The sequence below is a fragment of the Jaculus jaculus genome, chromosome 3 (assembly GCF_020740685.1).
Source record: "Jaculus jaculus isolate mJacJac1 chromosome 3, mJacJac1.mat.Y.cur, whole genome shotgun sequence".
Classification (NCBI taxonomy): Eukaryota; Metazoa; Chordata; class Mammalia; order Rodentia; family Dipodidae; genus Jaculus; species Jaculus jaculus.
This window is the reverse complement of record NC_059104.1, coordinates 151,806,254-151,821,792: the sequence shown is the minus strand read 5'-3', so window position 1 is coordinate 151,821,792 and position 15,539 is coordinate 151,806,254. Positions and strand designations below refer to the sequence as shown.

At 44.1% G+C, this 15,539-nt stretch overlaps 1 protein-coding gene across 5 annotated transcripts in view; it reads right to left on the bottom strand.

Annotated features, from left to right (window-relative positions):
• The window catches only part of Adamtsl3 (ADAMTS like 3), a 336,164-nt gene that overhangs the window by 265,417 nt on the left and 55,208 nt on the right, over positions 1-15,539 (bottom strand). For all 5 annotated transcript variants that reach the window (XM_045145013.1, XM_045145012.1, XM_045145015.1 and 2 more), the window contains exon 3: positions 12,079-12,198. In XM_045145013.1, the coding sequence (XP_045000948.1) occupies positions 12,079-12,198 (120 nt within the window). The remainder of the gene's footprint in view (positions 1-12,078; positions 12,199-15,539) is intronic.

Below are 15,539 nucleotides of genomic sequence, written 5' to 3'. Positions count from 1 at the left end.
AGAACTCTGGCACTCATTTAACGGAAGCGTGCCCCCAGTATAGAAAATTGCCTTGTAGGAGGAGATGATGAGAGTGGCCAAAGTAAAGAAACAGAGACAATCAGAGGTGATAGTGAGGCTCTCTCACCGCTGGGAGGCTGCATTCATGGTTGGATGACTTTCTACATAGAGTTCAGAAGGCCATCTGAGCATGAATCAGAGAAGCCCATAAATTGTACAGATCCACTTATCAGGCTATACTTAGCTTGCACCCCAGGAAATCCAGCATAGGAGAGCAGAAACCAACATCTAGACATACAGGAAACTAACTGATCACCTGAGAGAAACTGAGGGAGAACAGAACTTGGCATCTCTTTGAGGTCAAAAAGTGGACATGTGCCGGGCGTGGTGGTGCACGCCTTTAATCCCAGCACTCAGGAGGCAGAGGTGGGAGGATCACCATGAATTCAAGGCTACCCTGAGACTACATAGTGAATTCTAGGTCCGCCTGAGCTAGAGTGAGACCCTGCCCCCCCCAAAGCAAGCAAACCAAAAATAAAAATAAATAAATAACATGTAGTAGGAGGGAGCATGCGAGGTGATAAAAAGGGGGCATGTAACTTCAAGAGAGGGTACAGGAATCCAACACTTCTATGGCAGTGTTAGCTGAAGCATGACAAAGTCCAAGTGTAACAGCTGGGGTGGGTGTCTGCAGTCCGCATGAGGGAAAGTCAAAGGAGCCAGGGCGATCCAGAAACCAAGAGAACGGTTACGAGCTTGTGTTATCTATGATCCCTAAACAGCCCCAGCATGGTGGCAGGACATTAAAGGAAAGAGAGTCAGATCAGTGATCTGGATGGGTGACATGAGCCACCAAGGAGAAGTAGTGACAGGAAGGAAGTCTGGCCAGGAAGCAGGATCTCAGGGAAGGGCCAACCTCCTGCCTTAGCTTCATGAAGCCTAGGAACTGGGGCAGGAGTGGTGTCCAGGGGGTAAAAGCCCGGTCAAGGCCTGAAGTGGGTAATGAGAAGTTGGGATATGGATTTATTGATCATGAAAGAACAACAGAAGGAACTGAGGTGGGAAGTCAACACCAAAGGGTAAAACAAGAGGGCTCAGAACAAAGCATGAAGAGAGAGTTGCCAGGAGGAGATGGTGGAGAACAGAGGTCACATTCTTCTGGGTCTATGAATGATTGACAGTTGAGTTGCTCAAAATAATCTAGTTGTGGAGCTGGAGAGATGACTCAGTGGTAAAGGCATTTGCATGCAAAACCTGTAGGCCCAGGTTCAATTCCCCACTATCCACATAAAGCCTGACACACAAAGTGGTACATATGTCTGGAAGGAAGAAACTTTCAGACACACGGGTGTGTGCACGCACAAATAAATAACTACTGAAAAAAAATTACCTAGTCTTCAAAGTATTAGAAGACTCAGAGAATCATTGAGTCGGGAATGGCCTGATGTAAGAGTGGAGAGATGTTCTAGTGACAGGAAGCAAGGGACCTGTCCAGATAAGACCTGTGTCTTAGCAATCATAAATGTAATGGGACAGTATTAAAATTATCTTGAATGTTACCACCTACCCAGTACCCTCAAATGAGAAACACATTATAAAATGGGGGAAGGGGAATGGGAGAGCAGGGGAATTATACACAAAACCAAAACCAAAATGACCTGGTGACACAGAAACCTTCTTCCTGGATAAAAGACTAAAAGATCTCACCCTCATTAGGAGTATTAGAGGGTATCATCTGATAAGAAGGATTCTGGGGAGGGTGGTATGAAACCTAAGCCTCAAACAGTTGGTTCTGGCTTGTAACTTCCAGTTCCAGAAATTGGGTTATAGCCCACATTGAGCTATTGGTCAGAAAGACCTACAAGGTCCCCAAAACAAGAAACGGTGCTATCAAAGCACTTGATTACCCCCCTGAAGTAAAAGGTCAGACCCTATTGCTGAAGACCCCACATGCTGCCCATGCAGAATAGCAAGAGATCTGACTGGAATCAGGAAGGAAGCCAATTTCCAGAAGGTTAGCCAATATAATGCTGGAAACCAATACATGAGCTGCTGGAGGGAAATGGCCAACAATGTTGTGAGCAAGCAGGGAACACTACTATATGAATGCAACCAACCTGACAGCATGTACATATCTGTGCAATAGTGGCACACAGCCTAAGTAGGCAGTCAATGGCTCTCTGATTGGCTAAGAGGCCCACTCAATGGAAAGGAACCCATAGCTGTAACTGAGAGCCAAGTCAGAATCCTAGGGACTTTAGGATATTGGACTCAAATAAGAAGCTCCGACTAGTCTTGGCCAAAAGAGAGGCTACACTCATCAAACTCTCTCGTAATTAACTATGCTTATCCCCTTTAACTCATGCTGACGTCACTCTCCATTGCAGAATCTGACTTTCTCTATAGAAGGCAGTGAAACCCGAGGACAACCAAAAATCTATCAACAGGACAAGAAAAGGTAGCTGACTCCCTGGCTGGAGATGAACTATCCCTTACATATCAGCTAGGGTCCAGGTGAAACCACAAGAGTATTGACAAGCGGAGCAAGAGTGCTACTTCCACAGAGAGCCTAACAACTTGCACCAGGGTGGTGGGGAAAGACACTGAGGATGCTCAAAACGTGCCAAAGCAGAAATCCAGAAGCTGCTGAGAGTTCAACGCTACAGTAGACTGAAAACGTACCCACCAAGGCCCAGGGGGTTTTGTATAAGAGGGGGTGGAAAGATTCTAAGAGCCACAGGGCAGGAGGGAACATCCAGAGGCATTGCCACCCATAGTGACTGACTGCTGCTCTCACAATCCCAGCAGTACCACTGAGGCAGGCCACAGGGACAAGGAAGAGGGAAATGATGATACTAACACATGATGTGTCCATACAAAGTTTCTACCTAATGAAAAATTGAGAAAAAAAATCACTGTCGAAACAAGAGCATTGTCAACATAATCCAAGAGCTAGATATTGACATTAGACTAACAGACTAACTCACTAATTCCTGAGAAATAACTGATTTGTGAAAAGCTCAAAGATAGTGAAATTCAGAGTTCAGTTGGGTCAAAGCCAATTATAGCAACACATCACACGTTCAGTGTTTGTGTGTTTGCCGTGTGCCTGGGCTGGGACAGAGTACATGTTATTCCAATTAGAATGTTCTTCTCTACGAGCAGACCATAAGCTTGCTTTCTTGTTAGATCGTTAAATCTTTGGAATATTTAAGGAGAATAGCTATATTTGACCAAGATTACTCACTAACAAAAGAATGAGCTATTCAAACCTAAATGGCTTGGTACTGTAAAACATGATACACACAGGCCAGGAATGACATGGAAAAATCTTCTGTGTGAAGATCGTCAAAGGGGTTCACTTTGATCAGTGAAAAAGATGGCAAGACTCTGTAGACCCTAGGGCTGTGTCCATCTTCCTTTACCAGAAATTTCAGAAGTTGCTAGATACTTTCCAAGCTAAAAACTATTACATAAATAACTTGGAAATCTCAAGTGATATTCCTGATGCCTGCCAACAGTTTAACCACAAGGAAGCTCCTGGCCAAGATATCCATGAAAAGTTGGGAAGAAGTTCCTTTGAGAAAGATGTACTTGCAGCAAACAGACTTTTTCTCCTTAGAAAGAATGCATAAATCAATAGTCAAATAAGGAAAAGGAAGATTAGGTCTGGCATAATAGCCTAAGAAAGATGACATTCAAAAGAAGTTTAGAAGCAAGACTACACAAAGACTTCATTATTAATATATTATTGTTATTACTAGTTAAAAAATCCATTCAAACATTTCTCTCATACTTTTACTGCCCACAGATTAGATGTAAAAATGTCTTAAATGAACTTAAGGGCAGAGAACAGGCACCTGGCTTCACAACGTCTGGCTGTGGGATCTTGGACAAGGCATAGTTCCTCTTCTGAGCCCAGCCTGCCCACCTGATCAATAGGTTCCTTTTCAACTATGATAAGCTACGATTCTGGGGACTTGCAGGGCCACACACCCAGCCATCTGCACCCCTGGCAATAAAATACAAATTGGCAAGGCATTTTGAAATAAGTCATCACAGAAGCAAACAGTCAGTGACATCCAAGGAAGTAAGGAGAAAGGTCAGCTGCCTATGATGCCAGTAATGCTGATGTTTACAAATACAGACTCAATTGCACCAGAACCTGGATGCAACTTCAGGAAAGTAACTGAAACTTTAAAATTGAGATGGTTGCTTCAAGTGAAGAGGAAGGAAGTTGGAGGAGATCCTAGTAGTTAATTTAAGGGCTAGAAATCAGCAGAAGAGAGAAGCAGAAGCTAGCCTTGGTGGTGCAGGTCTGTACTTTTAGCTAGTTGGTGGCCAAGGCAGTAGCATCAATAAGCTCAAGGCCTGCTTTTAGTTCAAGGAGTCCCTGTCTCAAAATTAAAATTCAAAAAGGGACTGGGGATATATGAAACAGTGGGCAAGCACTTGGTCAGCATGTGCAGGGCTGGGGTTTGAGGGCCAGTAAAGGAGAGAAGGAAAGGACAAGAAGGGAAGAAGAGAAGAATGAGGACATCAAGAATTTGAAAATCAAGTGCTTACTGAGAGCAAGACATAGTTAAAGGCATTTAAATTTGGAAAATAATCTTGAATGTACTTGATCATGGTCAGGAATAGACAACATGACTGCTAAGTTAGTCACAGGCTCTGTCCCTGGAGCCACAGGGGATGGGTGGAAAAAATGGGGGGGGGGTAAGAATTACAAGGTAAGAGTAAGAGAATATGGAGCTAGTTTTTTAAAAAATTATTTATTTATTTGAGAGAGAGAGAGAAAGGCAGAGACAGAGAGAGTATGGGTTGCCAGGGCCTCTAGCCACTTGTAACAAACTCCAGATGCATGCACCACTTTGTGCATCTGGCTTAGCATAGATACTGGGGAATCAAACCTGGGTCCTTTAACTTTGCTGGAAAGTGCCTTAACTGCTAAGCCATCTCTCTAGCCCTCATTTTAAAAGAAAAAAAATTCATATATATATATATAATTTTTTCATTTTTCAAGGCAGGGTCTCACTCAGGCAGACCTAGAATTCACTATTCAGTCTCAGGGTGGCCTTGAATTCAGAGCAATCCTCCTGCCTCTGCCTCCCGAGTGCTGGGATTAAAGGCATGCACCACCACACCTGGCATTAAAAGAGTATTTTTATTTATTTATTTATTTAGTTAGTTAGTTAGTTAGTTAGTTAGTTATGAGAGAGAGAGAAGCAGACAGAGAAAGAAGAACAATTTTTAAAAGGTTCTCCAATGTAAAACAAAAGTAGTTTCCCTATAAAAGGTTCCAAGCTTACTATACTGAAATTTATCCCTTGTTAATTTTTGGAAACACAAAACCCTCTATCAATTGAACACCTAGCTTTGCCCTGCATGATCAGAATTCATGTTGTTGGCCTTTTTGTGCCTTTTCAATTAATCAATTAATTATTTATTTTAGTTTGTCGAGGCAGCGTCTCACTCAGGCTGACCTAGAATTCATTATGGAGTCTCAAGGTGGCTTTGAACTCACAGCGATCCTCCTACCTCTGCCTCCAAAGTGCTGGGATTAAAGGCGTGTGCCACCACACCTGGCTCTGTGCCTTTTGATGGCCAATTTATAGGCTTATAGCCTAAAAGTGATCAGGCTGACCTTTTACTGGCATGCACATAAAACACTGTAGATACATTCACTGACCACAGGCAGACAAGGCAGAATTTCCAGGTCACTGTGACTAGCAACCAGAAAAAGGCCAGTGCCATAATCCACCAAGTGTGGGGTGACATGCCTTCCACATTTTTCCTCCCTTAAAATAGATGTGAAGTGAACCAAAGAAAAATGAGAGAATGTGCACCTAAAATGTTTACAACAGCTTAAAACAATTTCCTCTTACCAGGAAGCACAAAACAAGTAAGGTATGGATGGAGCAAGACCTCACCATCTCCCTTTCTGCAAGAGAAACCCAGAGCCGCACAAGCATTGCCTTAGCAGGGAAGGGGAAGACAAGCTCTGAACAGAACCCCCGACACTGCTTCCCAGCATAGACACTCAGCTATAAGCAGGTCTTTGGTGGGCAAAACTCCAAAACCACCATGAGGAATGACAAAAGAATCTCCCCTGGAGACTGGCTGGTAATAGCCATTTAAAATTTTTTAATTTATTTTTTATTTTTTATGCAAGAGTGAAAGAGAGAATGAAAATTGGCATGCCAGGGCCTCCAGCCACTGCAGTCCAACTCCAGACACGTGCGCTCCCTTGTGTATATGTGTACACTTATGTGCTTGCATCACTGTGCGTCTGGCTTACATGGGACCTGGAGAGTCAAACATGGGTCCTTAGGCTTTGCAAGCAAGTGCCTTAACCTAAGCAATCTCTCCAGCCCTGGTAAGAAGTGTTTTGACCACACCCATCATAACCAGTGTCCCCCAAACTATTGCTTTCTATCTACTTCGTATGCCCAGTGCTACCAAGTGCTGCAATGATTTCACTCCAAGGATGTGCTAACTAATGGGGAGGCAATGCCCTTTTGATTTCAACTACTGAGTTGCACCATGCTAAGACTTTGAAAGCATTGTGATTCTTATTAAAAACTGGAAAGAGGGCTGGAAAGATGGCTTAGCGGTTAAGTGCTTGCCTGTGAAGCCTAAGGATCCTGGTTTCAGGCTCGATTCCCCAGGACCCACATTAGCCAGATGCACAAGGGGGCGCACATGTCTGGAGTTTGTTTGCAGAGGCTGGAAGCCCTGGCGTGCCCATTCACTCCCTCCCTCTCCCTCTCCCTCTCTCCCTCCCTCCCTCCTTCTCTCTGTCTGTAGCTCTCAAATAAATAAATAAAAATAAAATAATTTTTAAAAAAACTGGAAAGGGATGGTATGCTTATAAGATGTTCTTAGCATAGCTAACCCCATATTCTTGAACTTGCTGAGTCTGAGCCGATAAAGCAATCCCTGTGGTTTATTAAGGACCCCAAAGCTCCCATGACCATAACAGTGGAATCAAGAATTTTAGGAAAGGAAATAATTTTCTAGGCAAATGAGAGAGGCAGCTGAAGATAGCTCAGGAGGGCACAACTGGGGCTTGGAGTTCAATGGTTTTAGTTTGTCATGGAACCATCTGGATGTCCTTGTGTAAGTCATTTGCACATTCACAGTCTCTGTGTCCTTGACTTATAAAATGAAGTATCTGGGCCAAAGTCTCTGCCAGCTGTAGAATTCTATAATTCTCTAAGTAACAGTCCACTGCTTTGCTGGCATGCCTGTCTTGGTAATCACAATGATCCAATTAACACTGCAACGTGGACTCTTCCATTTGTGGTTTCAAAAACACAGTATTTGAGAGTGGAATGAGTGCTGATTGCAAAACCCTCATGCTTTGGTGTTTGCTTGTTAAATAGTTAAGAAATCTGAGGACAAGAGATGTAAAATAACTGTGTTAAATTACAAGCTCATTAGAGGCTGAAGCAAGACTAAGGCTGCCCGAGGAGGCCTGGTGGAGCCAACCCACAGCGTGGCTTTTACGCGTCTCATTAAACGCAGCCGACATCACAGCTGTGCTTTACCGGCCCCTGAGTTATTAGTTTTCCAGGCACCTAATCCAGGAGACATTTGAAGAGTGACCTGAAGGTCTTTGTGAAAATGTGCCCAGGATAAAATACTTTCAAAAATCCTGAGAGAGTTGTCTAAGAACACCAATGTCTACACATCATCCACCTATTTCCTATTTTATCAAATCATCTTTTTATAGGGAGGAAGAGCTTCATGAAGCCATTTCTGTCCCAACAACTTTAGAAACGAGCCTCACTTTGTCCCCTGGAGTCCAGCTACTGTGATAGCAAACCACCTCGGGCACACACACGTTGACTCAGCAGGTGGGTACCCCAGCCACCTGCCAGGGCAGAGCTGCCTGGGTGGCAGAGCTCACAGATGCTGCACTCACCCAGATGTACCACCACCCCCACTTCCTCAGGTATGGAATCTCTGGAATGATTGCCCTGAAAACACCTAGGGGCAATCTGGAAGTGTCTGTGTGGAAGTAATGTGGCATGCCACCCAGTTTGCAGGAGTTTGGTCCAGAGGGTGACAGTCTGTTCCAAAGACACAGCTGACAGTTGGACCATGAAAACCCTGGTCAGGTTGCCGCCAAGGCTTGGTCGAATCACCCAGACACAAAGGCTCATGCAAGAAGCCAGGCACAGGTGAGTCCGTGCCATAAGATTCCATCTCGGTGAAATTAAAATGAAAACACTAGTCAAAGGCAGCAGGGACAGAAGTCAGAAGTACTTGACCTCATAGGATGAGAGGTTGATTAGAAAAGGGTGCTGAGGCCCTGTAGGGTGCTAACAATATTCTATTTCTTCCATAGCAGTGCCGCAGGTGCAAAAATATTTAAAAGTTCGCCACATTCCACGATTCAAATATGTCTACATTTGACATTATGCGGGCTATTCCTCAACATAACTTAATTTAAAATGTGATGCAGTCCCCTGATGTAAATGGAAACTATGCTTCTCTCTTGCCTTTAGCGTGACCGTGTCTGAGATTCCCGGAGCTGAGAGTTTAACACTCATATTACTAGTTTTAACAATTGCTGAGCTACGTGCTCACACAGTGTGAGGAGACCTGCATAAGTGATCATCCTGAAGTCCTCAGGACAACATCTCCATCTGGAAGATTCCATCAGTAGCTCTCCTCCACAGAGGAGAACACTAAGGTTCAGAGAAGCAACGTAATTTGTCCAAAGTCTCACAGCAAGTGAAACGGCAAAGCTAGGATTCAAACATGAATTAACTCCAGAGCCCATGTTCATAATTGATCGTAACGTTTTGTCACATGGCTGTAGGATAAAGGGTTTGCTTTGTTTTTAAATATTTTATGTATTTGAGAAAGAAAGAGAGAAGCAGACGAGGGAGGGAAAGAGAGAGAGAGAGAATAGGCATACCACGGCCTTTAGCCACTGCAAACGAACTCCAGACTCATGTGCCACCTTGTGCATCTGGCTTTATTTGAGCACTGGGGAATTGAACATGTGGCCTTTGGTTTGGCAGGCAAGTGCCTTAACTGCTAAGCCATCTCTCCAGCCCTGGTTTTTTTTTTTTGTTTTTTTTTTTGTTGAGTTGTATCATACTTGATGCCTCTTCCTTCTCAGAAATGCCTCAGAGGAAAGAGAATCAGGGTTTGGGGATGGGCTAACAGTGTCCACATGATTAAATATTAATGTTTTTTTAGGAGATAGTTTGTTTAGGACAAAGTCTTGTTTTCCTTGCTGTTTGTAGAGAATTTTGGGTGCTATTATTGGCTTGTTTTCTTTGACCATATTATTTTTCCTAAAAAGAAATACACTGTGGAGGCAACACGAAAGGTTTCATATGATATTCACTGGGGTGTTCTGGAACGACATTTCCTAGGATAAAATTTCCCCAGCACGCCACACGCTTTTAAGATCTTCTTTAGACCTTTTGAGAAAACTAACAGAGACTAGTTTCCTTCTGTTCTAGCTTTCTATATTGTTATTATATTAAATATAATATACCTCTGGAACCTGGAGAAGGCATTAGCCACACTTTAATTATAAACTACATAGCTATTTTCCAGACACCCTGCTTTCTTCTTTATTGTTTCTCGATTGGTTTCTCTGCAATTCTCATATGAAAACCTGTTGGAGGGCTGGAAAGACGACTCTGGGTAAAAGTGCTTGCTGTGCAAACATGACGACCCGAGTTCGGATCCCTGGCACCTATGTAAAAAGCTGGACTCAGAAGCACACAATAATCCCAGAATGCCTAAGACCAGATGAGAGGCAAAGACCAGAGAACACCAGGAAGTTTGTGGGCCAGCTAGGCTGGCATACATGGCAGAGAACACGAGGCCCTGTTCAAACAAGAGGGAAAGACAATGACCAACACAAGAAGTTGTCCTCTGACCTCCACACAGTGCGGTGGTTTGAGTGTAAAATCTCCCCCACAGGCTGTTTGGTTTGCACACTTGCTATCCCACAGTTTGGGAAGGTTGTGGGACCTGTAGGAGATGGCGCCTTGCCATAGAAGGTGTGTCGCTGAGGGCAGGAGTTACAGCCTGACCCTGTTGTTGCTCTCTTTCTACTTCCTCCCTGCTGACGGAATGATGTGATGTCAGCTTCCTGCTTCTGCTATGTTTCCCCCACCATGATAGACTCTACTGTCTGAAACTAAATAGACCAAATGAACTCATCCCTTTTCTAAGCTGCTTCTGGTTGTATATTTTGCAATGAGAAAGTAACTGATATATATACACATACCATTTTCACATACTCATACAACACACACCACACACACACACACACACACACACACACACACACACACACATATATATATATATACACACATACACACACATACATACCAGATACACATACATATACCACACACACACACAATATTCACATAAGTACACACACACACACACACATACACACACAAAGACTTACAAAAACTATTGGATCATTGGTTTCTGACTGAAAGGATCCATAATCACGGACACCCTAAAAATACAGTAAAGCTAAAAGAAGAATGAAAATTAATGATATTTTGGCCCTACCAGTAACCAAGTCCAAATGGTTGCTGGGCTCCATGAAATAAATATACAATTAGCACACTCAACCATTTTGCTTATTACTATTAATTCACTCGTTTTTTTTTTCAAGTAATTGGGGGAGTTATTGAATGTTGAAGTTTTTCACGTAAAACAATTGATATTGTCTAACCCACACCCCAACAATCTATATAGCTCTCTGTCTCCAGGCAGCCTGCTGGGTCACAGTCCTGTCTTGTACCCCAACTTCAGATGCATTGCTAAACCTCCCGAGGGAAGGTCAGTCATAGCAGCCAAAAGGAGCAGAAAGAAACAGAGTCCTGGGAAGCAGCTTTCTCCACCTACAACCCCTGCTCCAGTGGTTCACCTTCACCAGCCAACCATCCGTTTTTCCAGAGCTCCAGTCAGCCACGAGTCAGACAGAGGCCATGTCCTGCTTTCTGCCATTACATTCTACTAACTGGCAGATTACATATCTCAGAGCTGTTCCTTCTGAAAAACATCTTCCATGGCCTCAGTACACTTTGCCTAAATAAGACCAAAATGCGCTGGCCTTGGACTCCATGGCTAACGACATGATAGCTGACCTAAGTCACTGGGTCCTCCGCACCATTGTGAGCCATGACAAGGTGGCTGTGCCCAACTCTTTCTCTCCACTTGGGCTTGAGTTGCCCAGGCCCTGTGTGCTTTTAAATTCCACCACAGTTTTACTCTATTGCCCCAGATAGCTAGGCTTTCAGTTAGGAACCTGTCCAGTTGGCAAAGTTGATGCTCTTGGTTTTCAATTTATGAGTGATGTCAAAGACATGTGTGATCTTAAATGCTGTTAACAGCAAGAAATGAGGATTGCTAAGGAATCGCAACCATCAATGCCCAGCCACGTATGGTTCATGAAGTGGCTTAAAACATACACATGTAAGCCAGGTGTGGTGGTGTACACCTTTAATCCCAGCACTTGGGAGGCAAAGGTAGAAGGATCGCCATGAGTTCGAGGCTACCCTAAGAATCAGAGTGAATTCCAGATCAGCCTGGACTAGAGTGAGACCCTACCTTGTATATATATATATACACACACACACACACACATGTACATATAAACACATACATGTACACACAGGAACCCAAACACAGAGGCATACACAGTTTATTCCTGTCTGAGAAATGGGCTTAGAGAATAAAACTGTCGATGCTTCCTAAAGGAAATGAAGCCAAAGCTAAAAGGGCAAAGAAACAATGCCCAATCAGAAAATAGAATCCTGGGATGATTTCAGCATGGGGTGGTAATTTAATGATAGCTAAAATATCATCTATTTCCAAAAGAAATAAGAAAAAGTGATTCATAAGCCAATATTCCAGGCAGAGCCAGAGGTACAAGGTGTAGGAAGTCACTGCCTGCCAGAGGTCTTGAGACCCTCCAAGGGTGTCAGCGGCCTACCGCGCCAGCCCTGATCATTGGGGTGCAGTGTTATGCCCTTTGACAACTGAAGCCAAAGATAGGTCCTTCTCCAGTGTTGTTACCTGGTCATCGTAGCGATACGTGAGGAACTGCTCCCCGGTGGTATCCTCTAGGAAGCTACCTTGTGGAGAAAGCGCAAACTCGGGGAGGAAGTAGGCTCCAGGAGACTTCTCTGCCGGGGTCTGCAAGGCAAGGTAACTCGGTCACAAATGAGGCAGCAGTAAAGGTTCACTAGAGGCAGCGTCCACAGAGAGCATTCTAACCAAATCTGCCACCACAGTCTGTGCCAAGAAGAAAGAGAGAGAAGCGTCCTCTTTTGGAAAGACACAAAGTGAGGCACTTGAGGCATCACTGGTGCTGAGGCACTCTTGGACAAGAATATAAATAACATTGGTCAATCTCAAGTCAACACACATGGTCCAATTCCCCCGGCATCAGCCCTCTATCCCTTCCTCGTCCCTCTGTATTCAGCCTGACAGTAGTTAACCTGCTTGAGTTTTATGTTGCAAATCCATGCTTTTAGGTTTTTCTTTCCTTTCTTCCTTTCTTCCTTTTCTTTTCTTTTTTTTTTTTTTTTGGTGAAAAATTGGGGAAAAAAATTTTCCCTCACTACAACAGAAACACATACTCCTTAGAGTAATTTTAGAAAATGTAGGCCATTAAAAAAGGCAACAAAAGTCACCCATCATCCCCACCCCTCTCAATAAATAACCACTCTTCAACCATTTTAGTGTACTGCCTTGGAGACTCGTAACCTTTGGTATTTTTTCATAAAAGCACACTGAAATCCAAGTTTTGCAGAAAAGCTCCATTTGGTCTATGGAAAGCTCATATATTTGCATCTAAGCCCAAACGGTCGGGGGTCTTTGGGAAGGCAGGACAGCTTCTATGGAATATGCCTTGGATCTGACAGCACTGTGCTCACTACCATTATGCCACCCAGACCCATCCCAGAGAAGCTGAAGGATGCAGAGTTTTCCAGAATCTCTGCCTTGATGGAGTCAAGGAAGGAAGCAGGGAAAGAAATGACTTCGTAGTGCCTAGGCCTAGCCAATCAAAACACTTGGATCAAGGGATAGAGAGTTAGCTCAGTGGTTAAGCGCTTGCTTATGAAGCCTAAGGACACTTGTTCGAGGCTCGATTCCCCAGGACCCACATTAGCCAGATGCACAAGGGGGTGCACGTATCTGGAGTTCATTTGCAGTGGCTGGAGACCCTGGAGCACCCATTCTCTCTCTTTCTCTCTCTCTCTCCCACCCCCTCTCTCTCTCCATCTGCTTCTTTCTCCCTCTGTCTGTCGCTCTCAAATAAATAAACAAAAATTTAAAAAAAACACTTGGATCAAGAATCATGAGGCCCCCACCTGGGATCACTCCCCCTGCTTGGGAAGGAAGGAATAAGAAATGGAGGAAGAGGTCAGAGGCGTTATTCTCCCAAGATTGCTCTCTGAAGCAGGATGAGTGGGGAGTCAAGGCACCCCTGTGACAGTTCTGTCGCTTCAAAAGTCTCCTTCCCGGAGTGCGGCAGAAACATCCACGAGAACACTGCTGAACTCTGAAATGAGGTGTCGGCACCCAGTATTTTTGTCAAGGAAAACGGAAGTGCTAACTCTACTAGACCAGTTAGCAGAAAACTGTAAAAAAATTTTTTTTGAGATTTTTCTTAATGAAATTCATTTTAAATTAAATTTAATTTTTTTGTTAAATGAGATTAAATACTACTATTCCCTGCCTCTGTTGGCTGCAGAGTTCATGAAAGCATCACTTGAAAAGTCTAAAGAGCCCTTGTATATCATCTAAGTCAAAATCCCTATTTTGTGATGGGTAAACTAAGGCTTTGAGTGTTAGAAGACTCATCAGTCATCAGGGAAGCAGGCTGAGCCAGAGCAGGAACTCAGGCAGCTGTGTGCATAGACATAACAGGTCCAGAGACAAGAAGCCATGTTAGCCCCTGAATGTGGCACTGACGTTTAGTTGACCACGCATTTAACACATATTCATTAGGGCCTCCTGTATGTCTGACACAGTTCTGAGTTCTATGGAAATGATGAGGAACAAGAATGATAAGATCCTTACTTACATTTATGCATGGGAGGTCCCTACATTTATGAAAAAGGCATACTAAATAAAAACAGAGTAAAAGAGAAGTACACAAGCAAGAAAACCGATGCTCTAAGTGTGATAAAGGAAATAAACAGGTGGGAGAAGCTACTGAGTTTTAAAGAGAAGGTCAGAAAAGGCATCCCTGAAAAGGCCATTGCCTTTCCTAAAGGTAATACTTTAGGAAAGCAGTTCTGAAGAGTGAGGAAATAGTTGTGCAAAAAGCCATGAATGGGGCTGCAGAGATGGCTTAGCACTTAAGGTGCTTGCCCATGAAGTCTACAGAACTGGGTTCAATTCCCCAGAACCCACATAAGACAGATGCCACAAGACAGTGCATACATCTGGAGTTTGTCTTCAGTGCTGAAGGGCCTGGCACTCCCATTCTCTCTCTTTTTATCTCTCTCTCTTGCCCTCTTTATCAAGTAATTAAATCAAAATTTAAAAGCCAAGAATGTATATTTATGCCACATGGAAAGCAGGTCAAAAATCCCTAGTAAGGAACTAAGTGGGCTTGAAACATGGAAAGGATGTCACTGTGGCTAGATTCAGCATAGAGGCAGAATGTGGCATTAAACTAATAACACACAGTAGCCAGAACATCCAAAGCCACATAGATGATGGCGAGGAAGTGGAGAACTGCAGGAGAGGCTTGAAAATGGTGGTTTCTATTTGACCACAAGAAGCCAGGTGGAATCATAAAGAACAGCCAGAGACCATGATAGAAACCCACATAAAAAGGGATAGTGTTTCCTTTCCCTGGACTGAAATCCTCATCCCCATGAGAAGGAGCAAGGCAGATGCACAGACAGGATTCCCCAGACCTGCTGGGGTGGGAGCAGGAGGAAGGATCACCATTCTTTCCCTCCCTTCTTCCCCTCATCAGCACCCTGGGGTTTGGCTAGAGCAGCCACCTATAAAAGAATGCGGTGGGTGGGTAACCCCGAAGCAGGAACAGATCTGTTGGGAAGGGTGGCACACAGGTGGTGCCACTTAACTTTATTAAGTCTGCAATATCTGCCATATCCATAGAGAGGGCTGTGTATGCAAGGGTGGAGCTCAGAAAGGAGCCTGAAGACAAGGATTCGGAAGTTACCACTTATACACACACGCACGCACGCACGCATGCACGCGCACGCATGCACACTTCACCAATTCAAATAAAATAGGGATGTTATAAATACTGGATCATGGAAGGAGAAAGATTCAGCCTCCACGAGAACGCTGCCAGGATGTGGAGGAAGAGGAAACTGAACAGACAGCCCCCGCTCCGGCAGTCGAGAGGTCACGGCTGACCTTGACAAGAGTAGCCACAGGGCAGCGTCAGGGCCGTGGGCACTGGGCGCAGTTCTAAAGAGGGACTGAGAAGAGAGGAAGCTGACACCATGAAGGGTGACAGCCTTGGAGCACGAGCTAGGGAAGTG